A 27,835-nucleotide genomic window follows, 5' to 3' on the forward strand; every position below is an offset into this window, starting at 1 on the left:
TCTCTGATCCCAAAGAAGAAGAAGGCTAGAAAGTTGCAGACTATAAGCCTATTAGTCTCTGTAATGTAGTCTATAAGTTGATATCCAAAGTTCTTACCAATAGACTTAAAGATATCTTACCAAATGTGATATCCAATTCACAAAATACCTTTGTCCCGAGTAGGCTAATTACTGATAATGACCTAGTTACTTATGAGCTGGTTCATTTCCTAAGGTAGAAGAGAAATGGAAAGACAGGCTATATGTAACTTGACATGAGTAAGGTCTACGATAGAGTAGAATGGGGTTTCTTAGAAGAAGTGATGAACAAGTTGGGGTTCAATGAAAAGTTGTGAGGTTGATCATGTTGTGTGTGAGGACAGTTTTTTTTTCAATTTTGATTAATGGTGAACCCAGAGGACCTATATACCCAACTTGAGGCCTGAGACAAAGGGATCCTATCTCCCCATATTTGTTTATGTTGTGTATTGAAGGCTTGATAACACTGCTTCATCAGGCTGAGGAGAATAGGATGGTGGCTGGCATTAGGATCTGTAAGGGGTCCCTAAAAATAAACCACATTTTATTTGCAGATGAAAGTGTTCTTTTTTACAGGGCAAATATGCAAGCTAATCTCAACATCCAACATCTCCTTGAGATCTATGAAAGAGCCTTAGGTCAGAGGTGAATAGAGAGAAGACCTCCATGGTGTTTAGCAAGAATGTAAATAACAGGCAACAAGAGGAGATCATGGCTTTTTGTGGGGTGCAAAATTTCCACCAATATGACAAGTACCTTGGTCTTCCTCCTATGATAGGCAGAGTAAAAAATAAAGCATTCTCTAAATTGAAGCATAAAGTATGGATGAAACTTCAGAGTTGGAAAGAAAGATTGCTCTCTCAAGGGGACAAAGATGTCTTGATCAAAGTTGTGGCCATGTCTATTCCAACCTGTAACACCCAGTTCCTTCTTCTTACGTACGCTTCTCTCTTTCTGACGCATGTTCCGTCTTGATGACGTAAGCAAACCCTAAAGGCAGAGATTATGTGATCATCTGCCTTTCTCACTACCGATTGCGAGTCACGTTATGCGTGTCGAACCATGATAGCGTGTCTCGAAAGATATCGTGTGACTTCTAGGGCACGTCCAGTGTTTTAAATATGCTGGAAATATTTATAAGGAGTATTTCCATCATTGTTGAATTAAGATTTGATCTTAAATACGACAATCATAATATTATTGAAGAGCTCCAAAAATATTATAATTGCCGGAAATCATTTTAATATTATTATTAAAATGATTTCAATTATTTAAGATATTATGATATTTAAATTATGTTGAGAACTTTTATTAATTAAATGGTTTAACCCTTTTAAATATGTTAAGTGAGACTTCATCATTTTATTAATGATGAAGAATACTATTTTATAAACTAAAGTTAGTTTAAAATAATATCTACCCTAATTCCTCTAAGTGCTTTTAATTAAGTTAATGTTTTACGCATCTTCAAATCAGTGTTTTAATTATTCGTCGTTAGATCGTCGTGTAGACCCTCAGACGAAAGGACTGGGTTAAATACCCAGACCCCTCTCTTTTCCCTCTCATTTCCCCGTAACCCTCTCTCTCCTCCCTCTCTCCTTCGGCGTACGCAGTACGCAGATCACCTCACGCCGAACGGCTTAAGGCCTCAGCCCGGCGCCGCCGTGCGTCGCCAGGCCACACCGCCGACACCATCGGCTGCTCCTCACGCCGGCGAGTCCATCCATGCCGACCTCTCCCCCTCACGCTCTCCCTTTCTCCATTTGGGACTACACAGCCCGTATGGGCTTAGTGCGCGTAGCGCCGCCGTGCGCCGCCCAATGGCTCCACCGCTCCCACGGCGAGCTCCTCTCCCACCGGCCATCATCCTCCACCGAAGCCAGCCCCTATGAAGCAGTCCTCCCCCTCCTTCCACGGCAAGTACCCGAAATGGGTCTCTAGCCCATTTCCCACCGTGCGCCGCCGTACGCGGCCACCCACGACCACCATGGCCACCATGGACCTCCTCTCCCTTTCCCCGAGCTCCTCCATGTGACCCATGGCCAGAAACCCCCTCCTCCACCTCACGGCTCCTCACTCACGCACGCACGGGTTGCACGCCGTGCACCACCGTGCACCGCCACCCATGGCTGATGACCGCCATGTCCAGCCTCCTCAGGCCGCCACCAAGCAACCCGACCTCCATTGGCCCCGATCTGCCACCCACGAGAGCACACTCTCTCTCACTCTCCCACGGCTTCTCCTCCATGGAATGGCCAGATCTGCCACCGTGAGCCACCGTGGCGCCACCTCGACGCCACCACGAGATTCACCACACCTCCTTTAGCCAAGCCCTAGGTCTAAACCATCACTTTATGTGATGGGTAATCACTGCACGTGATGGACAGTCACTGCGTGTGATTGACCGCCACTGTACATGGCTAGATCCGCCATGTTATGCTCTTTACCATCATCACAAGGCTATCACGAGCCTTTCCAAGACCACACCTAGCTATCCAAACACCTAAACAGTCACCGTACGTGAGTTAGCCGCCACGTACGACTCTTCCGACATCATCGGCTATGACGATCGGCAAGCAACGCACGGGTTATCCCGTCGATGGTATAACCCTCTATCCCTTATTAATTATGTTGGATATTGATTAGTTGACTAGGTTGTGGACTGTGCTGTTAGTATATGTGGAGTTGTGGCATTGTGATGAAGTGTTGGGCATTCTGTGTAGTGAAGTGTTGGGCTTATCTGTATTGGATGGAGGTGCATTGTGCCGTGTAGTGTACTGTGATGTGTTGGGCGTAATTGGGAAGTGTGCTGTGTAGTGTGATTGGGAATATGTGCTGTAATGGTGGCATGGTGTATGTGGAATGGATACGGTGCACACTGAGTGTACTCTGTGTGCATGTGGCGTGTTGTATATGTAGGGAGTACAAATGGAATGTACTCCATGTGATGGTGAGATGCACCATATGGCGGGTACGCCATAATGGTGACATGCCGTGATGTGTGTGAAGGGAGTACACGATGGGTGTACTCTGTGTGGGGTATAGCATATGTGAGGAGTACACGTGGAGTGTACTCTATGTGGTAGAGTAATGCACCATGTGGCGGATATGCCATAATGGTGATGTGGCATATGGGATGGGAATAGTACACGCTGTGTGTACTTTATGTGTGGCGTAATGTGAGACAAGGAGAGTATATGTAAAATATACCCTCTTGGCGTATCGTGGAACGAGATGAGTACAAGTGGAGTGTACTCAGTGGCGTAATGCGTGTAAGAGGAGTACATGTAGAATGTACTCTATGTGGTGGACGATGCACCATATGGCGTGTATGCCATATTGGTGATGTGGTATGTATGTGGAGAGTACATGTAGAATGTACTCCATGAGATGGTACGATGCACCATATGGCGTGTATGCCATAGTGGTGATGTGGCGTGTTGTATATGTGGGGAGTACAAATGGGATGTACTCCATGAGATGGTGAGATACACCATATGGCAAGGATGCTATAATGGTGATGTGTCGTAGTGTATGAAAGGAGTATACGAGAAGTGTACTCCATGTGATGTAATAATGTACCATATGGCGGGTATGCCATAGTGGTGATATGGTGAGTATGGATGGAGTGCATGTGGAATGTACTCCATATGATTGGGGATGCACCATATGGCGTGTAGGCCATAGTGGTGATGGAGCTTATGTAAAGGGAGTACGAGTGGAACGTACTCCCTGTGATGGAGTAATGTACCATATGGTAGGTATGCCATAATGGTAATGTGTTGTGTATGAAGGGAGTATACGTGGAGTGTACTCCACATGGCAGCGACACTCCGTGTGGCGTGTCGTAGAAATAAGGATGGTTATGTGATTGATGGGCGTGGAACGTGATGGATAGTGTCGGGAGCTGTGAAACAGTGTCCCGAAGTAGCTATGACGTAGCCTGTAGTCTGAGGTGACAAGTGTCACTGTGATGGACTTATGGCCAGGCGTATGCGCAAAGTAGTAGAACAAGTATAAGGGTGCGCAGCGGAAGCATGACTGGGAAATGTCACGAAGTGACATGACTATTGATAGTCGTGCTTGTGATGGGTGAAGTAGTGGAATAAGTGTAAGAGTACGCAGCGGAAGCATGACTGGGCAACGTCACGAAGTGACGTGGTTATTGGAAGTCATACTTATGATGGGTGAAGTGTTAAAGTGTAGAAATGGCGTAATGGGAACGTGACGAGATGTCACGATATGACGGGAGTACGTGAGGAACCGTACTCGTAATGAGTCAGGAGTGATGAAGTAGAATGCTAGGTAACACGACAAGGTCACAGTGTAGCACTGGAGCAATCTTGGGCTATATAACGTGACATGAAACGTAGTTATAGATGGAGTCTTGTCGTGTTAAGTGTTGGGATGAACTGTCAAAAGGGACGGGTAGCGTGAAGTGTCATGCTAGCCGGGTCAAGAGAAGATTGGTATCGGAATATGGCCCTTGTCCCTACGAACAGGTGATCAACGTATTATATACGTTGATCTTAGGTGATAAAGGGGTAAGGTACCTGTGTAACATGGTGAGAGACACGTGCCGGACGGATTCACCATATGTAATGGGTAATCTGTCATGAGCATAGTTGCACGGTACTAAGCCTCAGAGTTGGCTTAGAGCCATGTGTCTTGCTGGATGGGAATGAGGATTTAGTGTGGGCCAAGATGCATGAAGATAGTGACGGATGCATCGTTAGGATTGAGATGTGTGATTCTATCGGTCGGAATCATGCGTCGAATGTGGTTGTAAGAAGAGTAAGACGAATGTCCTAGTGTCTTAATCCTAAGGTGAATAAGGGGTTCACTTTAGTGGATGAGCAATCGAGACAAGACTTTGAGTTGGAAGTCGTGGTGACCGTAAGTGGTCCCCGAAGGTTCTAACCTAGTGAAGGGCACGTAAGTGCATGGGATAGAAGGAGAGTGTTCTAAGTATAGCGTAGTTCTATTTATAGTTTAAGTTACTTATGCATTAGATAGAGAATGATGCTAAGGTTATGTGTATGCATGTAGGTTGCCGTCTGACAAGCACGTGAATGGACTGAATGACATGCAAGTAGCATGGAGTCCAGGTAAGTGTTACGTTCATACTCTTCTAGAGTTATCAAAGATACAAGAAACGCTTTTCCTTTGAAATGCTCACGAAAAGACTAAAAACGTTTTAAGAAAGAAAATGCTAAATGTTCAAAAGTATAAGTATGTATGGCCCCTCATTGGCAGCCCCTTTTTACGCACCCCAAAGTATTAATTGTACGCATGTGAATGGATGACTATATGCTGTATGTATTGTATGTATTTTCTAAGAAAAAACCCATAAACTGATGAAGATGCATGAAAGGCATGAAAGCAGATGCTTTTGTGAATCCTACGAACCGACGCTCTCATGTGCACCACGAGGTGATACTCGCGGATGCGATGATTGACGAAGTTCAAGGTGACACTTATAAGATGCCACGGAAGCTGACGCTTAAGCCCATGTATGTTCTTTGTAAAGAGAAGATAGAACTGAAATGAAATTGAAAAAGAAAACGGAAAGACCATTTTCGGGCTAATGCCCCAAACGATATTTTCTCACGAAAAGAAATGTTTTCTCATGAAAAGAAATGACTGTTAAATGAAAGAACGAACCGAATGAAAGCTTCAGCTCCTTCGAGCTGACATGAACGAACGAATGAAAAGAAAGAAAGAAAGAAACGAAAGCATGAATGTATGAAGACACGTAACGGCCACATGACATGAACGAAAGGGTACCGATGAATGGGCAGATTGCAATGCCGGGTAAGTAGCGCTGGAAGTGCACCCAGTGCTGCCCCCTATGAAAAGGGGTTCCCAACCCGTGGCCACGGGCGGAATCCGGGTCCAAAGGAAGACCGCTAACCCCAAACACACGGGGCGTAATTGTGTGTACTGGCCTATGAAAGTGATAAGAAAGAATGGATGTACGCACGAACGCACATGTATGCACAAGAGCACAAGAGCACGGGCTCTTTAAGAAATGAAGGCACTGACGGGGGAAACGTTTTAAGGCGAGAAAGCCCTTTTTAAAGTAAAACCCCGTACACCGACTCTTGAAGAAATGAAGGCAGTGACGGGGGACACGTTTTAAATAGAGGAAAGCCTTTTAAAAGAAAAGCCCCGTCCAGTGACGTTTTCAAACGAACGCACACAAGACACGTAGGCACGCACGTAATAGTATGTATGATTGATGAATGCATGAATGAAAACCTATGTTGTTATATTTTAACCGTATGAAGTAATGCTTACGAGTCTTCGACTCATTTTAGTTTTTATGCATGTCCCTCCCCCTCACAGGAACTGCACGATCAGGACGGACACTGCCCACTGGGAAGAGCACAGAAGTCTAGGCACGAGTTTTAAACGTACGAGGCCTTTTTATTATGAGATTTATGCTTTCCGCTGTAACCCTCTTTTATGATCAAAGCACATTTTATTTATAAACGTAGAGTCTCGCACCCTGGGGATGCAAGTGAAAAAGTTTTAAACAGGACGGTAATTCCCGTCGTCCCTTTTATAAAAATATTTTAAAAGAAAAAAGCACGGGCGTGACACAACCTATACAATGAGCCGCTTTAAACTCCTTGGAAATTTTTGTGTTGAACTAGAAAACATGATGCCAAAGTTTTGGTGGGGTCAAAGGTAAGATGAAAACTAAATTCAATGGGTAAGTTGGGAGAAGATGTGTAAGCCAAAAACAAATGGGGGGATGGGTTTTAAAGATTTGCAAACTTTCAACTTGGCGTTTCTAGCCAAGCAGGGATGGAGGGGAGGAAACTACTCTGATGCACAAAGTTTATAAGGCAAAATATTTTCCCAACACTAGTAAACTGAACCCTGCACTATTTTCCAAACACACAATGTTCACATAATTCAAGTTTTTCTTTCTTCTAATCACACAGCAAATCCTGCTTACTCAGAATAAACATCTCCTTTTCACTCATGTGACCCAAACGCATGTGCCATAATGGGTAATGTATGAGTCTGGATTATCTAAGACAGGTACTGTAGCTGCACCTGTCATTGTACTACCCTGGAGGAAATAAAGATCATATGTCTTATCTCCTCTCATTACAATCATTGAGCTCTTACTGACTCTAATGGCTCCACCTTCACTGGTGTATCGGAAATCCAAAGAATCAAGAGTACTCAAGGAAATAAGATTTTTCTTCAAATCTGGGATGTGTTGAACGTTAGACAATGTCCTGACAATCCCATCAAATATCTTAATCCTAGCTAAACCAATCCCAAAAATTTTACACGCCATATCATTTTCCATCAAAACAGAACCATCATTGACTGGCTCATATGTAGTGAACCAATCCTTCTTAGGACACATATGAAAAATACAAGCTGAGTCCATGACCCACTTGTCACCATAGCGACTATTTGAGCCGCTAATTACTAGGACTATATATGTGCCGTTAGACTCATCAGCAACACTAACAACATTAAAGGAACTAGTGCATTCCTCTTTGTTTTTCAATTTGGGACACTCATTTTTGTAATGTCCAAATTTATGACAATAATGACATTTAACATTTTTCTTGTTAAATTTCAACTGTGACCTGCCCCTGGATTTACCCCTGTTCTTCTCTAAACTTCTCTCATTTGATCTACCCCTACTAGAGGAACCCTTAACAAGCAAATCACTGGCTTGAGTATCTGTCCCCTTCAAATTCAATTTGGTTCTCAATTCCTTAGAGTTCAAAGTAGATTTCACATTTGCTAAGGAAATAGTATATGTACCATACAACATTGAATTTATGAAGTTGTCAAATGACATAGGCAATGAACACAAAATAATTAGGGCTTGATCTTCTTCTTCAAGTTTAATGTCAATATTCCTTAAGTCCATAATAATCTTATTAAATTCATCCAAGTGTTCGGAGATAGGAGTACCTTCCTTCATTTTGAGTGTGTATAACCGTTGCTTCAAATACAAACAGTTGGTGAGAGATTTCTTCATGTACAAGCTCTCAAGCTTAGACCAAAGACCGGCAGCGGTCTCCTCATCGGCAACCTCCCTCAAAACTCCATCCGATAATGACAACAAAATGGCACTATGTGCCTTCTCTTCATCTTCTCTTGTCGGTGCAGGAGAATCATCGGATACCTTCCCATCCAATACTTTCGACAAGCCATGATGTCACAACAAAACCTTCATCTTGATGTGCCATAAGCTAAAGCTGTTTTGACCGTCGAATTTCTCCACTTCAAACTTCTCTATAGCCATTCCTTAAGACTTTGCACAGAACCTCGCTCTGATACCAGTTTGTTGGGAATAAACCTTCTAGCAAAAGCTAAGTTGAAGCAAATAATACCGGAAGCAAACAAAAGAAACAACAAGCACACAAAGAACAACAAGATTTAAGTGGTTCAGCTCAATATGAGCTTACGTCTACTGACGAGGTCGATTTCAATAATTTCACTATGAACAAAGGGAGTGCAAGAGTATTGATTACCAAATCCTCAATCAAAGTGTCAAATCACACTTTAAAATATTACAAAGACGACCTCACTTTTGACCTACAAAAGTCGCAACCTTAAATGGTTCAAAAGTGTGAAATGACTGTTGCAACATTCATATTTATATTGTAGCGGCGTGGACCTTGAATCTTGAATATTTGCTCGAGCGAAGTGTCGAGCGAGACTCAAGCGATCATTAGGGTTGCTATCCCACTCGAGCTGAGTGTCGAGCGGGTGTCGAGTGAACTCTCTAGAAGCCGTCCTGCTCGAGCTGAGTGTCGAAAGAGTGTCGAGCGAACTCTCTGGAAGTGTCTAACTCGAGCTCATTATCGAGCAGCAGTTGAGCGAACTCATTGGGTGAGTATTCGCTCTAGCGGCAGAGACACCGCTCAAGCGACCAGTCCTTAGAGTCGCTATTTCAACTAGATTCAAGCCACTTCTCAACAATCATCTTGCCAAACCCATGTTATATTTCCAGAACACGTACTATTTTTCTCCTCTATTTGGATCAGCGCCATTGAGTTTGATTCTCTATAGCTTGATAATAATGGAGAGGAATTTTCCTTAGCATCTCATTTTCTTGATCAGTATGAAATGAATTTTTAATTTATGTGATTTGCACCTGGAAATGTGTTGTGTCTTTGACCCTGGTTGCATCACATTAACGTAGATTATATTGTTCTATAGTTCATGTTATTTTAATAGTCTCTTGATCCACAAAGCATGATGGAGAAAATTAAGGGTTAGCATAGATCGAGTTGAGAGGTATCAAACTTAACAAATCATGGGAAATCATGTATATTGAGAAGCTAAAGACAAATGAAAGGTGTTAAATAGGCTTAGACACCACATCCGACCATAAGTTTTTATCCCTTAAATAGGATGCATTAAATAATATTGTAAGAGATATCATTACATCAAATATATATATATAATTGTTTACAAAATGTATTAATTTCCTCAAAAGTACAATTCACAAAATCTGTCTCCCAACACATGAGTGTAATACAACAATCTACGTACAATCCTAAATCTGCATCCTAAACAAAAAAAAAAAAAAAAAGTTCTCATAATAAAAGTTCTCAATAAGTATGTACAGGGTGGACCTACGTTTATGGATGGGGGCAATCACCCCCTCCAAAAATTCTCAAAAACATGCTTTAGTATATGCTTTTTTTAAAGATATCCTAATATAAAGAAAATTTTCTCCTTCAAAACATTTTCAAAAATCTCATTTAGTACTTAGTTGTCTAAGTTTATTTTAGTTTTTAATAATTTTTTCATACTTAAACCTATTTTTTGTCATTAATAAAATCTCACATTGTCATTTTTTTTTACATCTCATAAGAGGCAAGAAAATATCTTAGTCTCTTTTTATAAGCTATTTGGTAAATTTACAACCTCATTTTTCCTATTTATTTACATTTTTCCTAAGTCTTCCACTAACTAGCTTGTTTGGCTTAGTTTTGTTAGTAAGTACATATATACTACCATCAAGTTAACAATTAAGAGTGAATAAAACAAATCACACATAGCTATTTCTATCTATACTATAGAAACTTTACAATATTTAATCTTAGATTCAACAAAAAAGTTTATCTTTGTTTACTTAATTTTTATCATTTGCTTCAAAAAATCTTACATGGTTATTTCTATCTTAATTTTTATCGTTCACTTGAACCCGATGGAGCTCAAGTGAGAGGTTTAGATGGGTGGCTTTAATAATTTAATTTGTCCCTAGATAACAACCTTATATGGTTAATGTTAAATGTCAGCGACACACTTTGCTATCTTAAATGTATGTTACTGTTCACCCCTACATACGACACACTTTACTAATCATCCCCCACGCACCAAATCCTAGTTCCTCCTTAGTATGCACACATACGAAACAATACTTATGAATATCAACATGATTTATATATGTCTTGAAACGCTTCTAAAATTAAAGAACCATCTATCATGATTAATTAGTACCTAAATACATATATACCTGAGCAAGTACTGAGATCGATGATGTATAAAAATCAATGCGCCATATTAGAATCCATTGGCTGATTGGTTTGCTATTTACACAATATAATTAATTAAACTATATAATAATTAATTAATCCCATGTTTTTATAAAGATATATAAAAATCAATTCTAGCCTTGGTGAGTCCCATCATGTCTTCCTCGCTTTCAATCTCTAATTAACTGCTTTTTCTGCATCTCGATTGTTTTCGTTTAGATGTAGGTGGCCAACTTTTACCCATGTTGTAATAAAGCAGGGAGCGCCTATTGGGATGCCGTTACCATGCAAGAACTCCATCCCTGGCAGAAGAAAATCTTTGGATCTGGGGAGTCTCTCTGTTCTGTGAGTGAAAATATTTAGGTTGTGGGCATATTGAGTGTGCCTCTAGATTTATTTACGTAGCACACTCACACATCTGGTGAAAATGAAATTAGTGGGTAGAACACTGGATTCACTTGTAAAACAACTACACAAATTATCATTGGAGCATTTCTTCTGCGGTATATATTTACATAAACTCTAACATTGGTATCAGAGCAATCGTTAGTTGTTCCCATTGATATATATATATATATATATCTATTTTTTCTTGTTCATGTAGATATATTTTTTTTCTTACGATCTGTGAATCTGATCATGTGCATATATAATGTGATGAGTTTCTATTTATAAAACATGTTTGAGACTATTAGAAATGCCATGATATCTTACAATAAGTTTTTATTTGTCTTTGTTTACATGAACACCACACCATTTCTAGATGTATTTGCCAATATAAATTTTTTGTATGCATTCATATGTTGATTTGTATATATATTGTATTGTATTTTTTAGAATACAATATATATTGAGATTCATCAAGTGCCGTGCACCGTGACGCTGCGCATGGTGTTGTTACTCACCAAGTGCTGCATGCACTATGGTGTTGCGCACACCGCACGATTGCTACGCAACCACACGGGTGCTGCTCGCACCGCGTAGTGATGAGTGCACCACGTTGGGCAATGCGCACTGTGTGGTGTAGCACACAGAATGGTGTTGCACACACCGCGTGGGGCTGTGTGCACTGTGTGGTGCTGTGCACACGATGTGATGCTACGCGCACCACGATTGCTGCACGCATGACAATGGTGTAGCGTCCACCATGGGCACAGCCTACCACTGTTGTTGCACACCGGCGAGTGCTCTGCCATCCCGAAGTAGTGTCAAGCAGCAGTGGTTGCTAGCTACTGTGTTTTTTTGGTACTGTTCACATGAACAGTGGCCAAAAAATTGAGGTTGAAGACGATTGGTTTTTTATAAAATGTGTGTGACGCCCCCAAATTCCGCTTGGGATCGGACGGACATTTGAAGTGTCGAGACATGCAACACAAGGTTACCTGCCCCCGTTCATGACATATAAGATGCAATATTCCTAACATGCATCTAGCATTATGCAATATTCGCAGCGGATAATTTTTTTCTTTAGCAATACTATGCACCAAACTAAAATATCCCAAATACTTAAAACATACTCCATACTTAACGACATACTAAACAACTAAGATCACAATAATAGTCCATAAGGTTGTGATCAAAAGAGTGCTGGAGATTGAACTCCACCAATACAAGTAGTAATCTGAGGTAACTATTGTAATACCATCTACGTCGCATCGTCGCTTAGTCGGCCGTTTCCAGTTGGTCGATTCCCGGTTCTCCTTCAGATCCTAAAACAAAATCTACCATTCGGAGGGAATGGTAGTTGGGACTACCATAGTGAGATTTGATTACAAATCTCAGCAAGTTAACAGAAAACTTCCACACAGGTTAATGATGCATGCATGGCAGTAAAAGCATGAATGCGTAATCAAATCATAAGTAATCATAGCATAACTTGACATACAACATAACATAACTGGCATAACTTAAACTGAAACTGAAGCTTAGCATGAACGTGACTTGAAACATAGCATGAACGTGAACTTGAAATATAACATGGACTTAAAACATAACATGAACGTGAACATGCATAATTTGAACATGAACTTGAGCATGACATAACATAAATGTGAACTTGGAACATAACGTAAATGTGAACATAACATAACATGAACTTGAAACATATTCTTGTCTCATGGGATTACCATGATTGCGTGAACGTAAACTTGAACGTAACATAACGTGAACTTGAAACATGACTTGAACGTGAAATACATGAACTTGAAATCTTATTCAATAGACTTAATCATTAAAGTGACCATATGGGTGCTACACAGGTCCCCTTGAGCCGTGTGTCCCTGCCGATTACCGCATCACATCACAGGTTTCTATACCAGCTGTGAGTGCGTTAATACGTACTCCACAGTTGTTGTGGCCCCACGTATTCTACGTGTCACAATTGCTGTGTCTCACATAGTGTATGCTCCACAGTTGTTGTGGCCCCATACTTCATGCTCCACAGTTGTTGTGGCCCCATGACTTATTTGTTTGTGCCACACTTGCTGTGGACACACGTAACGTAATGTGTGGCACCATCGGCGTTAGTGCCTGGCGCGCTCCGGTGACCAGCTAATTAGGCCCCATTCGCAACCTGTTGACTGTACTTTGTCAACCCAGGGAATTTCACACCTATTTAGACACTCCAGCGTGAACAAAGGAGTTCCACTAGGATATTACCCCATCCTAGCGCTTAGGGTCGTGATTGACATGAATAACTTAACTGGCATACATGACATTTCGTAACGTGACGTAACATGATCGTGACATAAAAGACAAAAGTCCTGACGTAGCATAACATGACATGAACATAAGATGACAGACATGACATACTTCAAGACATAAATGTAACAGAATACATTTCATAACATGGCATACATGTAACATGCAACATTTCGTAACATGGCATACCATATAACAGACAACATTTCATAACATGGTGTAACATGTGACAGTGAATCTTACATGACATGAAATACATGTAACAGATGGCATACTTAACTTAACATGACATGCTTGCAATGTATAGGAATACGTGACAGAATATCTTTTGTAACAGATGAATAATTCATGACAGAATAAATTCTGTGTAACAGATAAATATGTAATGACTTGGCATGGCACATATGATAACATGCATACATACAATTTAGTTCCCTTACTTATCACTCATACACATTAAACTGATAGTAAGTTAAAAGCTAACTTACCTCGATCGTCGCGTTCTACTAGAATAAAGCGCGAAACACGAGGAACTGTAAAAGGTTATTCTAAAAGTTAGAAATTAATTACTAACAATTAGAAATGTGAAAAGAGACAACTTAGAGTAAAATTACCATTTTACCCTCTACATGTGGGCAAATGACCATTTTACCCCCTAACTTAAGGATTTGATATCCTAATTCCAAAAAATTACCAAAATTTACATTCCTCATGTAAATTTTGTCCCAAACTCAAATCTCAACTCAGAAAAATTTAAAACCAATCACAACTATGAAAAACTCACTATGGCCGAAACCTACATAGGCCATTTGTCTTATTTTGGTTGCAATTCTTTCAAGTTCCAAAACTCATGAATAAACCAAAATCTTGTAACAAAGATCTTCCTATCCTAAGTTTAAAAACACCCTTAAAACTATCCATTAAGAAAAAGCTAATTATCAATACCAAACTTTTTGTAAAAAGACCCAAACTTTTTAACAAAAAGTAAACCTTAAATCACAAGTTTTGACCTTAATAAAAACATCTCCAAGAATTCCAAAAAAATCAAATCTTACTTCTAACATATTCATAACATCATCCTAAGATCAAACATGCTTTAAAATATCAAACAAAACTCACCAAAAAACACAAAACAACACTTGGAGTTTTTGGTTTTAAACTTAGTCCAAAACAGAAACTGATTTTCCCAACTAACTATGATCAATCTCTTGATCCATGGCTTAAAGACATGTGATCTTCAAACTAACACATCACATGGTTTAAAAATGTGTCCTAAAGAAGATCCAACCATCAAACTTAAAATCACATGGCTAAAATTTAATAAAACATGGATCTAACTCAAAAACATCAAAGTTTAGGCCTAACCGAAATCCTCTTGCATAGAAAATCATATCTTTAAAAATAATACTAAATATCTTCGAAATAACATCCTAACATGTATATAAGAGGCTTAGGATCATCATATAAAAATATCAAAGCCTTTGGAATAAGATTAAACCACGAAATATTCAAACTTTCACCAATCAGAAACTGTTTTTCCACTTCCAGTTTTCAAGTTTCTAACTCTAAGCAAATCTATCATCAAAAGCTTTATTCATGCAACAAAACCTCAATGAAAATTCATAAACACATGTTAACAACACTCCATAAAATTTTCGGACCAAGATAAGTCCATTAGCTTGGTCAAAACTTCCAAAACATAACATACTCTCCAGTTTCACGTCCAGAATGACCTTTCCATGGTTAAAAATACTTTTGACCAACCAAATGAGAATGGAATGAGACTAATAATATATCCATGGAAACTAGACTCAAAGACGAACAACTTATGTGAAGGAATCATCGTGCGAAAATACTTACAAAGGGTCGTAAATGGCCACGCAAAAAGTCCCAGAAATCTGCCCGAGAGAGCTCTTTTGGGTTTCTCTCTAAGAACGGGAGAAAGAAGTGATAAAATGGAGAGAAGTATGTCTTGCACGACTTTAGACTTCTGGAGGGAGAACTTATGGGTTTTAATGACCCTTGATTGGAGGTGGATATGTGACATAAAGTGGAGAATAGAGAGGGGCAGAGACTGCTTGCAGCAGTTGTGAAAGATGGAGGTTGATGGAGTGGATTTCTCCTTCACATCAAGGCACTATTGGGTGCAGCCAATGGCAGTGGATGGTCTGCCATGTGGGGGAGGAAACTTCTCCAAGAAGCTTTGCCAAGGTGGCCAATTTCGTGGGTCTTGGTGGGCCCCACCAAGTGGGCTTCAATTTGGGGTTTAAAGGGGGTTTGGTTAGGGTTTGAGATGCTATCAATCCCAAAATCAATTTTTCTTGGCCCAATCAAATTTCCAAGGTTTAAAAGGTTGAATAATGATGTCATAACAAAGATTTGATAAATTAATAGCATGTGGAAGTGATTTAATCAAGTGATTAAACACAATGCTAGAAATCGGATTAAAAAGGGTTTGGAGGCCAACTTTAGGGTTTGGGAAAACCATTTAGGGTTTTGGTTTCAACCAAGCTTTTGGGGTTTCAATTGGATTCCAATCATTTAGGGTTTTGCTAGGGTTGAAACCCTCTTTGGTCTGGCACAAATTGGTTGAACAGATGAAACACAACTTTGCTTAAGTGGCATGATCTCACACCTTGATTCCTTCACAAATCTATCTAATGGTTCTTCTTTGTGTCAAGTGTCTAATACCATTCACTAAGTGTGGCTAAAATCTAGCCAAGTGTCCAAATAAAACTTCTCTAATCTAATTTGGACATTCCACACTGTGATTTTGAAAACATTGCAATGGGTGCGCTTATCGAGGTTACTATTCACTCCAAAAAAATACATAATAAACTTAGTACTAAAAATTTCTAAATATTCATATTAAATTATAGTGAAAATCGTTTAACGAAATTCAACCCTGAAGTGCCCCTAAAAATAATTTCACAATTTTCAACAGACGTTTCGTCCTGAATTATGAAAATAAGTTATTGCCCCATAAAATCCTAAATAATCATCTGAGTCTAATGGCGTAGACCATAACTCATTCTGACACTTCTAACTACCTCAAATAATTAAACTCATATTACTAGCACTATAGTGAGTGATAACACTGACTATGTTGACAGACTAAAACCTATGCGATTGGTCGATTCGTAAAAACTTATGGGGTTTTCACGAGATTCCTAAAGTCAATAGAAATTCCACCAATGAATTTCTAGCGGGCTGTTACAATGTGCTTGCGTTATTTTTTTAAAAACGTGTTTTATTATGCTGGGGTTTTTAAAATCAGTATAAAAGGAAAACAAATAAGGATGGGCCTGGTTCAGTTTTAGTTTTACAAAAAAAATGTAATATGGGCGTATTGTTTTTTCAACCTAGCTCGAGAACGTTTTAAACAATGCACAAGCTTGAAGCTTTTTTTGGGCTTATAATCCATTTTCTGGCCAAACCCATAAGATGTATTGTGTTAAAATAGAAAACAAATATTTTTCATGTGTTTTGAGCCCATAACCTAGAGGGATTCAACGGGTAGCCACACCACTGGGCTGCTGCTTCCTTTGGTGATAAATGGGGTTCTTATTTTATTTATGAACTAATCGTGTCGAAAAAAAAATTATGTTTTACTTTTTTAGTTTTGGCATAATTATTTCTTCATATATACATATGATTGGTTGATGAAATTATCACTGGATAAGTAAGGCTAAATTGCGCGAAAATTAAGTTGAAAGTTAATAATGAGGCATTGTGGTGCAAGAGATGATTAGGAAGCCTAGCGAATTTTGATCTTGCGACATGTCTAAATTATTTTTCTCTTTAACTTAGATTAACGCAACCTTTTATTTTAAGTGTGTGTGTAATATCTAATTTGTGCATTTTTTGTAGTGAAATGGCATCGAAAGGTATTGTTGCCGATTTGAACAAAGGGGAAAACTGGATGTATAGAATTATGACATTTGACATCGTAAGATCTAATATGTGTTGAATGAGTAAGAGGTCTTCGAGACCTTACTCACTCCCTAACTGAGCTTGAAAATGGGAACTCAGAACAACACCGAGAAGATAATGAGGCCTTCGAGAATTGGCTCAAGAAGGATCGATGTGCATGCTTTACTATGTTAAGTAGCATGCACAATGACCTTTTCAATGAGTTTGAAGAGTACAACACTACTCAAAGTATGTGGCAAGCATTAAAAGTGAAGTTCAGAGGAAACTTCTCCCATGAGGTTGGGCGGATTGAATACGAGGTTTGACTCTTACAAGATGCGCTTTGAACACACAATAAAGCAGCATCTTAGAACAATGTCATGAATGATCCGTGAACTCAAAGTGGCTGGAAATAATCTGACTGATGAGTAAGAAGTCCAAGCGATGATGCGCTCACTACCCAATTCTTGGGAAACAATGAGCCAGAATTTGACGCACAATGCGAACATCAAACATTTGATGATGTGTTGCTTAACTAGGAACTTAAGGCCGAAGGCCTAGAGGCTTTTAACCCTAAACATTCATCCTATGTGGCTGAATCTGGCTTACGTAAGGCAGTTAGGCCTAAGTGCAAGAATAAGAAGTTTGGGATAACTAATGGACGTGTGCAAAAAGAGTCAAGAACTTTCAAGCACAGCAAGAGAGGCAAGCGCTAGAAGAACAAGTCCAAACAAGATTGTTTTAACTGTGAAAAGAAATGTCACTTCGCTCGTGACTATACTGAGCCAAATAAGGTAAAATCTGACTATTCTCTTTCTGTTTATGTAACTAGTCATGTGATGATTGCTCACTCCTATCCTATGTGAACTGTTGATTCAGGAGCGACTGAGCACATAGCAAGAGACAGAGTCAGATTTTGGAATATTGTCGAATTCATGTTGGGAGTCGTGATATCAAGGTGGGGAATGGAGCTAGTGTGAAGGTGCTGGGAGTTGGTACCTACAAGCTAGTCTTGTAAAGCAGTCGCATTCTATTACTCCATCATGTGTTATACACACCCGGAATACAACAAAATTTAATTTTCATAGTTACTTTAATGAGAATAACTTCCAGCAAGTAGAACCGCTCTCCCCTAAAAAACGGCCTCCAATGGGAATGCAACACGTAGACAATCTATTTACCAACCGTCTGGCCGCACTGCAGAGGATTGAGAGCTCCATTTTCATCTCCCTCCCTCTCTCTTTTCTCCCTCTCTCAAGAACCACTCCCTCGAGCCAGAGCCACACCCCCTCCTTCCCTCCCGTCAAGCCCGAGCCCCACCCACATTGTGATGATGGGTCCATGCTCTGGATATGCTCAAGAAGTGCCTACACGTCCTCTTTCTTAAAGCAAAACAACACGAGATTTCTTGTTTGAAAGGTCCAAAACCAACATGAATTCGTCATTGGCATTACACAGCACGTAGACAAGCACGCCCACCAGCCGCTCTTCAATGGCCTCGGTCGACAGGGTCACACCCCCGCCACCATGAGAATGGGGAATCGGCGTGCACTGGGTGTTAGGGGGTCCGCCAACCCAAGCATAAACCGGGTTCTTCCCAGAAGAAGAGCTCAAAATCTTGGGATCCAGGGCATGTCTTGCATGTTGTTGGAGGTCTGAGAAAGCAAATTGGAGGTGGATTTTGAAGGAGGAGGGGTTGGGAAGGCGATGGAGGAGGTTAGAGCAATGGTGTTGGAGGTTTGAGAAGGCTTCTTGGAGGTTAAGCTATAGAGGTGGTGGGAAAATTTTGGAGGCGTAGGAGTTTTCGGGGCTCATTTTCTCGGGAAAGGAAGGGGGTTTGGAAAAGTTCATTGAAGTTTTAAGTTGGAGCTGAGGAGTCAAGTGACGAAGTTTTCAAGCGAAGTGAAAAGGGATTATGCGACGGGCTGGAAAGGTTCATCTGGCTGCGACAAGCTAGAGAGGTGCCGTGGTGTGGAGTGCAGAGGGGGTTGTGGCGGTGTGGGTAGTGGGGACTCGGGAGTGGTTTAAGCCTCTGAATGAAATTTTGCAATGTATTTGATTTTCCTATCCTATAATGTGGCTCATGGGATTTAGAAGAGGATTCCTGACATGTCAGCTTTTTATTTGTTGTCGTTGAGGGTCTGAGAACAGTTTAACCATCTAGAAGAGGGACTCTACTTTAATAAGACTTGGTTTCCTCATTTTATTTGAAAACAATGGTGTTTCTACATTCTTGGGCAATGTTTTTTATGGTTCGGCTTTTCTTTTAGACGGTTTTATAATAACGGATTTGGATTATTCGAATTTGAATGAATCTACTATTTTTTTCACTATATCTAATAATTTAGATTCAAATAAATGGCATGCTAGGCTTAGCCATATTGGGTAAGAAATGATTATACGATTAGCAAGAGAAAGCCTAATAGGCAATCTCGCTAAAGTCACGTTGCCAACATATGAACATTGTTTGATGGGAAAGTCAAAAAGAAAACCATTTGGAAAAGCACCAAGAGCATATTCTCTATTGCAATTAATCCACTCAGATATTTGTGGCCCAATGAATGTGAAGGTGAGACACAGGGCTGTATATTCCATTACATTCATAAACAGTTTTTCACGATATGATCATGTTTATTTGATCTCCCATAAGTCTGAAGTATTGGATTACTTTAGACATGAGTTTGGTAGAGAATCAATTAGATAAGAGTATAAAGGCTCTAAGAACTAACCGTGGACATGATGAATATTTGTCTGAGCAATTCAAAAGGCTCTATGATGAAAAATGAATTAAAAGGCAGTTGACGATGTCATATATGCCACAACAAAATGACGTTATGGAAAGAAGAAATCGGACATTGCTTAAGATGGTTAGATCGATGATGGCGCAAGCAAACCTACCAATATCATATTGGGGGATGCATTTTTTACTGCAGCCTACATCTTTAACTGAGTGCCCTCCAAATCAGTGTCTTCTACTCCGTATGAACTTTGAACCGGCAAGAAACCCAACTTGAATATTGCTACCATGGGGTTTAGCGGGCTTTGTTCATGATTCTTTTCATAAATATGGAAAGCCGGGTCCTAGAGGGAATAAGTGTATATTTATAAGATACCCTGATCACTCTAAGGAATATGTATTAATCGATAAACAACCTGATGGAACGGTATCTGAAATTGAGTCAGGAGATGTGAATTCCATCGAAGATGAATTTCCAATTAGAGGTGGGGTTGATAAGAGTTTGGAACTCCAAGAACTTGTGGATCAAGAGGAAGTCACTCCAAGCATCCTAGTTGAGAATGATCAAATTTCTCAAGCTCCTAGGAACAATGGGAGTGATTTAGCTCCAAGTAATAATATACCACTTGTTGGTTATCCACAACAGCTTCAACCACGTAGAAGCTCACATGGAAATGTTTCCCATCGTCGATTTGGAGTTGAATGAGAAATTTTCATGGTGAAGCTACAAGACGATGATGAGCCTAGAACCATCCAAGAAGCTCTTTCATCTTCTACTAAAGATGAGTGGATGAAAGCACTAAATGATGAGATGGGGTCTATGAGGACTAATCAGGTTTGAGATCTGGTAGACCTACCATCAGGGTGAAAGGTCATTGGAAACAAATGGATTCTAAAGCTCAAACGTAAAGTGGATGAGTCAATAGAAAGGTATAAAGCTCGTCTTGTGGCAAAAGGATATATCCAACAAGAGGGTGTAGACTATGAGGAAACTTTTTTTTCCAGTAGTAAGGTTTGCCTCAATCCACCTGATTCTAGCCATTATAGCACATTTGGATTTAGAACTCTATCAGATGGATGTTAAGATGGCTTTTCTCAATGGAGAACTAGATGAAGAGATCTATATGGATCAACCCACAGGCTTTGTGGTCAAAGGTCAAGAGTGCAAAGTGGGCAAGCACAAACGATCTATATATGGTCTAAAGCAATCATCTAGACAATGGTATCTCTGATTCCATCGAGCCATTCTCTAGAATGAGTTTATGATAATCGCAGAAGACCACTGTGTTTTTATAAAACGGTCCTAAACAAGTTTTGTGTTGTTATCATTATACATTGATGAAATTTTGATAGCTGGAAATGATAAGGGGATGATTATTGCCACTAAGGAGTGGTTGTCCCTCAATTTTGAGATGAAGGACATGGGTGAGACAGAATATATTTTAGAAGTTAAGATCTATAGAGATCATTAAAGAGACTTCTGTATTTGTCTCGACAGACTTATATAAAGAAGGTTCTTGAGCGCTTCCAAATGAGTAATTGTAAACCCATTGACAATCCCATTGCTAAAGGCGAGACCTTATGCCAAGAAATGTGTCCTAAAACTCCAAGAGAGATAGAGAAGATGACTCTTTTTTTTTTTTTAAAGAAGAGACGAGGGCCACCTGTCCATGTAATTGGACTGACTAATTGGAAAGCAATCAAAAGGATTTTCAGATATCTCAAGGGAATTGCAGACTATACATTATGCTATCAGGGTTCAAATTTGTAGCTAAATGGTTACAGTGATGTTGGTTGGGGTAGTGAACTAGACGAGCGCAAATCGACAACTGGATATGTTTTCTTGCTTAACAATGGCACCATTACATGGAGTAGCAAGAAACAACTCTGTATAGCTTTATCCACCAAGGAAGAAAGTACATAGCATGTTCAGCAGCAATTCAGGAGGCTGTTTGGTTGAAAAGGTTCCTTCAGCACCTAGATATCAGCCTAGATTATTCTGATCTAGTGACAATTTTTTCCAACAGCATGGATGCTCTTGTATATGCTAAGGATCTAAAGTATCATGGAAGAACCAAATACATTGATATCCGATATCACTACATTAGAGATATGGTGGCACAAAATGAAGTGGTCCTGAAACATCTATCTACAAGTCTTATCGTTGTTGATCCCCTGACAAAGCCCATAGCGAAAGACTCTTTTATGGCTCATGTTAGGAGTTTAGGACTGCGTAGATTGTGATTATAATTCAGTTGACATAGTAATGTAAACTTTCTTTGAGATATTAATGCAATGTGATATTTTATTTCAGTTTGCCTTTATCATATTGCATGAATTATACACACACACACAAGGTATGTTAACAGGTTTAGATCAACTCACTCACACAAGCGATCGTCTTTGGCGCTGCAAAGAGGTAGCGAGCAAACATGAGACATTGTGTCACTTAATACTTGTCTAGAGAGGGAAAAGTATGACACAAAATTATATGTTGCCTTAGTGAGAACTAAGATGAGGTTCATTATATTTAAAAGAACCGTGCATGGACAACCTACAATCCATGTAGCACGTAGTAAGCCAGATGCGAGGTTCTCTTTGGTGCCTTGGAGGTAAGCAAATGGAGAAACTCGGGTTAGACGCAGAAATTGTGTCTACACTAAAATCTGTAAAGTATTTGATATGGACATATGCTCTTTGAGAAAGAAAGATCCACCGTGACATGTATTTCATACTACATGTGCTCTTGCGACTAGATATGGAAGTGAATGAATGGTTCCTGTTTCTTCACTGAGTGAGTCCTATGTTTTATTTTTAAATGCCCTTCTTGACTTTTGACAATGTCATAAGATAGAGGTTCTGATGTTTGCTACTCTAGCATGTCGTCTACGATCATGTTTGATATAGTCTAAAGATGTATTGTTGGGAAAGAAATTAGGCTAAAATTGAGTGACATGAGGGCAAAGGGAAGACTATTCGACAACGCATTTTTCCGGTTGTGTTTGCTGACATCAAACTTTGGCGCTACAATTTGGTAGTGACAAATTTTGTGAACACATCGCAATAACTTAGAAGCAATTAAAGCATAGTTCTAAGTTTTTTTTTTAACTCAAGAGGGATTGAATATGTACGAGACACTTTAGGGATGTTGCTATGCTGGTCTTCTCTAGGAGTGATTTGGTATAGTACTCCGACAAAAAAAAAATTCAGGTGTACTTGGTAGTTGCATAGCCTATTTGCTTGTATGAACGAGATTGAGAACACGATGAGAGATATATGCCTAAGGCATGCCCACTATGTATGAGTGGAAGATGCAATAAAGCAGGGGCGCCCTTAGTGGGTATGCCCCTGCCACTTCCCTTATTGGGATGCCAGACATAACGCTTGGCATTACTCCAGGCGTTATGCCTGGAGTCATGGCCGTAACATAGGCTGACCTTTAAGGCTAGCCAACGGTTATCATGCGAGGACTGATCTTTGGATCTATGGAGTTTCTCTGTTCTGTGAGTGAAAATACTTAGGTTGTGGGCATATTGAGTGTGTCTCTAGATTTATCTACGTAGCACACTCACACACTGGGTGAAAGTGAAATCAAAGGTTTGAACACTAGATTCAGTTGTGGAACAACTACACAGATTATCCTTGAGGTATTTCTTCCGCAGTATATATTTACATAAACTCTAACACATGCGTACAGCTAGCCAAAAGGACTTGATCTGATCAATTTACCACCGCTACTCAATACATCATCTAGCTGTTAATGGAAGTAATTGTACGACGTGCCATCAACTTCAAGCAGCTTTAATGAGTTAAGCCAAACATGTGTGTAATTCACTTCGTGAAATTGCTTCTCATTAATGTTGTGTAAAAGCTAGCTTATGCAAGGAATGAATTTTGGTGAATTGAAGAAAAGATAATTAGATAAATGGTTTTCATTATTTTCCAGCTAGCTTCCATCTTAAAGCATTATCATGTCTTCAAACTCCTGATATATATATAGGTCTCGTTTCCTGCAAGGCCGGTTGTGTGTGTGTGTTGAATCCTCATGTCGGCTTCAAGAACTACCCAAAGAGAGGCAAGTTAAGAAGCACCTCTTAATTCAGACTTGTTCAGAACATTAGTAGCAATAGTTTATAACATGAGCCCCAAGAGTCGATAGATAGTTTTAATTAGTTGTAGAATTGGAAGCTGAATATAGCTCTGGAGAGAAGAAGTTTATTGACAGAGATCATTTCTACAACTATATGGGTAAAGGATAAGGGCAAAAACAAAAGCATACAACTGCAACTGCCTTGTAAAGCCACTTGCTTGATTGAAGTGACAATTCCTTACTAGAAAGGACCATTTAAAGAAGGTATCTATCTGCTATTTATCTCTACAAACGAGTATTATAAAAGTGAATCATGTCAAAAGTACAACAAAGGGAGTTGTCATGACTCTATGACTAAGTTGTCATTCCTTGTGATCCTCAGTTGATGCCTCTGGTGCAGTTGTAGCAGCGGCATCCGGTGTAGTTGTAGCAGCAGTCATCAGAGAGTCAAATTTCTCAGACTTTCCCAGAACAATCTCAATCTTAAAGTCCAAGAAATTAATTATGTCAAAAAAATGAAAGAGATCAGAAATAACAACAATTTTGCTAAGCCAATCGAATCAAAGTACCTTGGCCTTTTGAATCAGACGACCTTTGTTCTCATCTTTCATCCCAATTGTGGATGTACAAACTTCTGTTCATTCCATTATATATATACCAAAATCATCAAATCAACTATCAAAACAATGTCTGTGAAATTATTTTTAGCATTAGAAGGTGTTATTTCTTACTCTTCTGAGTAGCCAGTCCATTATTCTTCAAAATTTCAGCAATTGTGACAACTGTAGTAATTGCTGAAATCAAATAATGGGAAAGTTTGAGAAAGTATGATAATGATAATATAACAATTCTTTGACTATAATATGGATGTTTGAACTGCTAGATGGTGAGAAAAGGCCTGAATTGGAGGAAAAACAAATTGTATAAGATAAAGAGAAAAGTCATTGTCTAAAAGTTTCTTAATATTATGATCTTATCCTTAGTTCTGTGAAGAATACCGAAGAAAATGAAAAGAAAGCCTCTTGAAGATCCAAATGGTAATATTGACTGAACACAACATGATCACTTAGGTGAACTAAATGCACATAATAGACAAAAAAGAGAAAACTTGCTAAACTTGCAATCTTCAGACTTGTGGCATTCAACAGAGATAGTGATGTTCCAATGACTGATCGATCATTCATGAAAGTTTCAGCCAATTATTATATAGCACAAGAAATACTAAATGATATGACATCACAATAGTCCGTTATGCCTAGTGACCAAAGAGAGGAATATATAATGCATATTCAATTATAAAGCTTCATAAATAGATGTGAGTGTTTCAGAAAATGTACCCATCCCCAAGGCAGAAAGCTCAACCTCATTGTGTTGTTGTATGTACCTCTAAAAAAACAAAAAACGAAATTAGATAAATAAAAACATATATCTAAAGCACTTGTAATGAGATGCATTCAATAATAAATTTGATTTTACACACACGCACAAATATATAATTTTATTTTGTTTCCGCCTCATTATCATTTCTTTCATAAATCAGCCAGATTAGGTCATCATTGAACTAACGTCGACCAATAACATTCAAAATGCAATCAAAGCAGTCACATAGATCAAGAACGATGGATAAAATAATATTTTTATTCAATAAATCATAATTATTGTAAAAAAATAAAACATCGTTTCCAATCGTTTCCTGCATTCAGAACATCGCCATTGACAAAAAAAAAAAACCGAAGAGAGAACAATTTTCTAATTTATTCCTTCAATATTGGAGAATAAGGCCGAGGAGAGTCAGAATCCAAAGCATTAGAGGCTCATCTAGCATAGATCCACACCTCTTTCTCATTTTACATTTTCGTGGAAGCCAAACAAAAGCATAATAAATCATCAAGAACATCACGTATTTTAATCGTAAAACAACAAAAGCATCGATCATCTACAATATTATACCTTGGCGAGATTGACGTAGAAGAAGAGTGGTTTCTTGGTGTTGGAGACCTGAATTCTGTTCTTTTTCTGGGGCTCAATGGGTGCAGATACCGCGACTGTGGTCATTGCGTTTCTCTTGTCTCAATGTAGTAATTTTCTTTCTTCTTTTCTTCTCGATTGATTAACGTCTGAAGTTCAGCGTTAGATCGGAAAAGTAGGGGGTGGGAATTATAACTGACTATTTCGATTCATATATAGGCGAGAGTGTGGGGCTGGCATGGATCATACACGTGGCGGTATATGAGTGGAAAACTCTGCTGGCAGTTGGGATTCAAATGTACCGGAAGACTTGGATTTTAGAGGGGATGGTTACAAGTGGTGGTTATTCAGTTACAAGAGAATGACGGATGTATTCCTTCGTTATTTTGTATGTCCTTCCATTCTTGAAATGAATCTATGGGCCTTGGGCCCATGTTATTGGGCTATAGATCCAAACTTTTGTTCTATTTAAACAAAGAAAGGTTTCATTTTTAGTATTTTTTTTTTTTTTTTTTGAAATAAACCTCATTGTATTCATATAGTAACAAGTTCGGTATACATTTTGTCTATACTCAATTGACTTGTAATGGCCTCAGGGCCTTCCTCTACCCAGTACATATCATTTTCCCCATGTAAAGCTAGTTTAGCTAATTGATGGGCTACTTCATTTCCTTCCCTATGGATAAAAGCTAACTTCCACCTTGAATGTGAATTCAGTTTCTGCTGCAAGTTCTCTACCAGGTGACCAAGGCTAGAGTCATCTCTCTCCCCACTACTAACTGCATCTATAACAATTTTTGCATCACCTTCAAAGATGACCTCGCCTATTCCCAGTTCTTCACATAGAATCATAGCTTCCCACAAAGCAGTGCATTCAGCCCCATAGGCCCCATAGCTCAATGTTCTTCTTAAACTTGCTGCAGCAAAAACTTCCCCTCTACAATCGCTTATGATCACCCCAAGGCCCAGCTTCTTTGTAGACTCTTTTAATGCTGCATCAAAGTTTACCTTCAGCTGTTTACCTTCTGGTTTCATTTTTAGTATTTCTTATAACTTTTAATTTTTAGAAAAAAAAGTTCCCACCTTTTCTAAGTTTTATTTGTAATTTCTCGCAAATTGGTTAAGGAAAATGTTCCAAATCTTGAAAAATAAAACTTTGTTCTTTTAACTATGATTACTCACAAGTTTGTTAGGGAAAACTAGAGTTGAAGGATTTTTTTTTTTCCAAGCAAAAATTGGAGACAAGGGCGACTAGCGTAGCAATCTTCCCTGGGTTTAACCATAGGAGCCCCTCCCTGCTGTAGCATATCCTGTTTGAGCCATAGTTACTGCTCCAAGGGCGAGTCCGTCACCACGGCACCCTCAAAGTATCCAGGTGGTTCAAAGCTCATCTCATAGTCTAAACTTCGAGCTTTACTATCACAAATAGTTTTAACTTATGTCCTGATTCGAACTCCTAATCTCAAAACCATGAAATACAAGCTCATACCAACTAGACTACTACTTTAGTGGTGAGTTGAAGGATTTTGATATTCGATGGGTCGTTTTTTTATGCTCTCTTCTTTTTATTATCTAATTATCTAAATACGTTAAGAAGATTCTTGTTTTAGCAATTATTTCTTATTATTTTTTATAAGGAGAATGCTAAGGAGCTCTCGGATTTGACCACTCGTGTGTGTGTTTTTTTTTTTTCCCTTAATGGTTAAGATACTGATTACGAGGTTTTTTTAAAGAAGAATGTTTCGTTGAGATAGTTGTTTCACATGTATTAAATCTTGGTGATTCACTACTAGGTTTTTGGACAAGAATCAGATTTGGGCGTTGGATTAGAAGCTATGCTTGAAGATTAGTAATTATTAAGTAGTTCTAGAACACAAA

General features: G+C 39.2%; 2 protein-coding genes across 2 annotated transcripts; both read right to left on the bottom strand.

Annotated features, from left to right (window-relative positions):
• Positions 1-24,038: 24,038 nt before the first annotated feature.
• LOC108982742 (uncharacterized protein At2g34160-like) lies at positions 24,039-26,145 on the bottom strand. Its single transcript, XM_018954198.2, has 5 exons — positions 25,940-26,145; positions 25,327-25,375; positions 24,721-24,783; positions 24,559-24,623; positions 24,039-24,471 (listed from the first exon to the last, which is right to left on the bottom strand). The coding sequence occupies exons 1-5, from the start codon at positions 26,042-26,044 to the stop codon at positions 24,352-24,354; spliced, it is 402 nt and encodes a 133-aa protein (XP_018809743.1). The 5' UTR covers positions 26,045-26,145; the 3' UTR covers positions 24,039-24,351.
• A 346-nt stretch (positions 26,146-26,491) lies between these two features.
• LOC108982741 lies at positions 26,492-26,992 on the bottom strand. The gene has a single exon (XM_018954197.1). The coding sequence runs from the start codon at positions 26,990-26,992 to the stop codon at positions 26,492-26,494; it is 501 nt and encodes a 166-aa protein (XP_018809742.1).
• Between the last annotated feature and the right edge of the window lie 843 nt (positions 26,993-27,835).

The sequence above is a fragment of the Juglans regia genome, chromosome 8, assembly GCF_001411555.2.
Source record: "Juglans regia cultivar Chandler chromosome 8, Walnut 2.0, whole genome shotgun sequence".
NCBI lineage: Eukaryota > Viridiplantae > Streptophyta > Magnoliopsida > Fagales > Juglandaceae > Juglans > Juglans regia.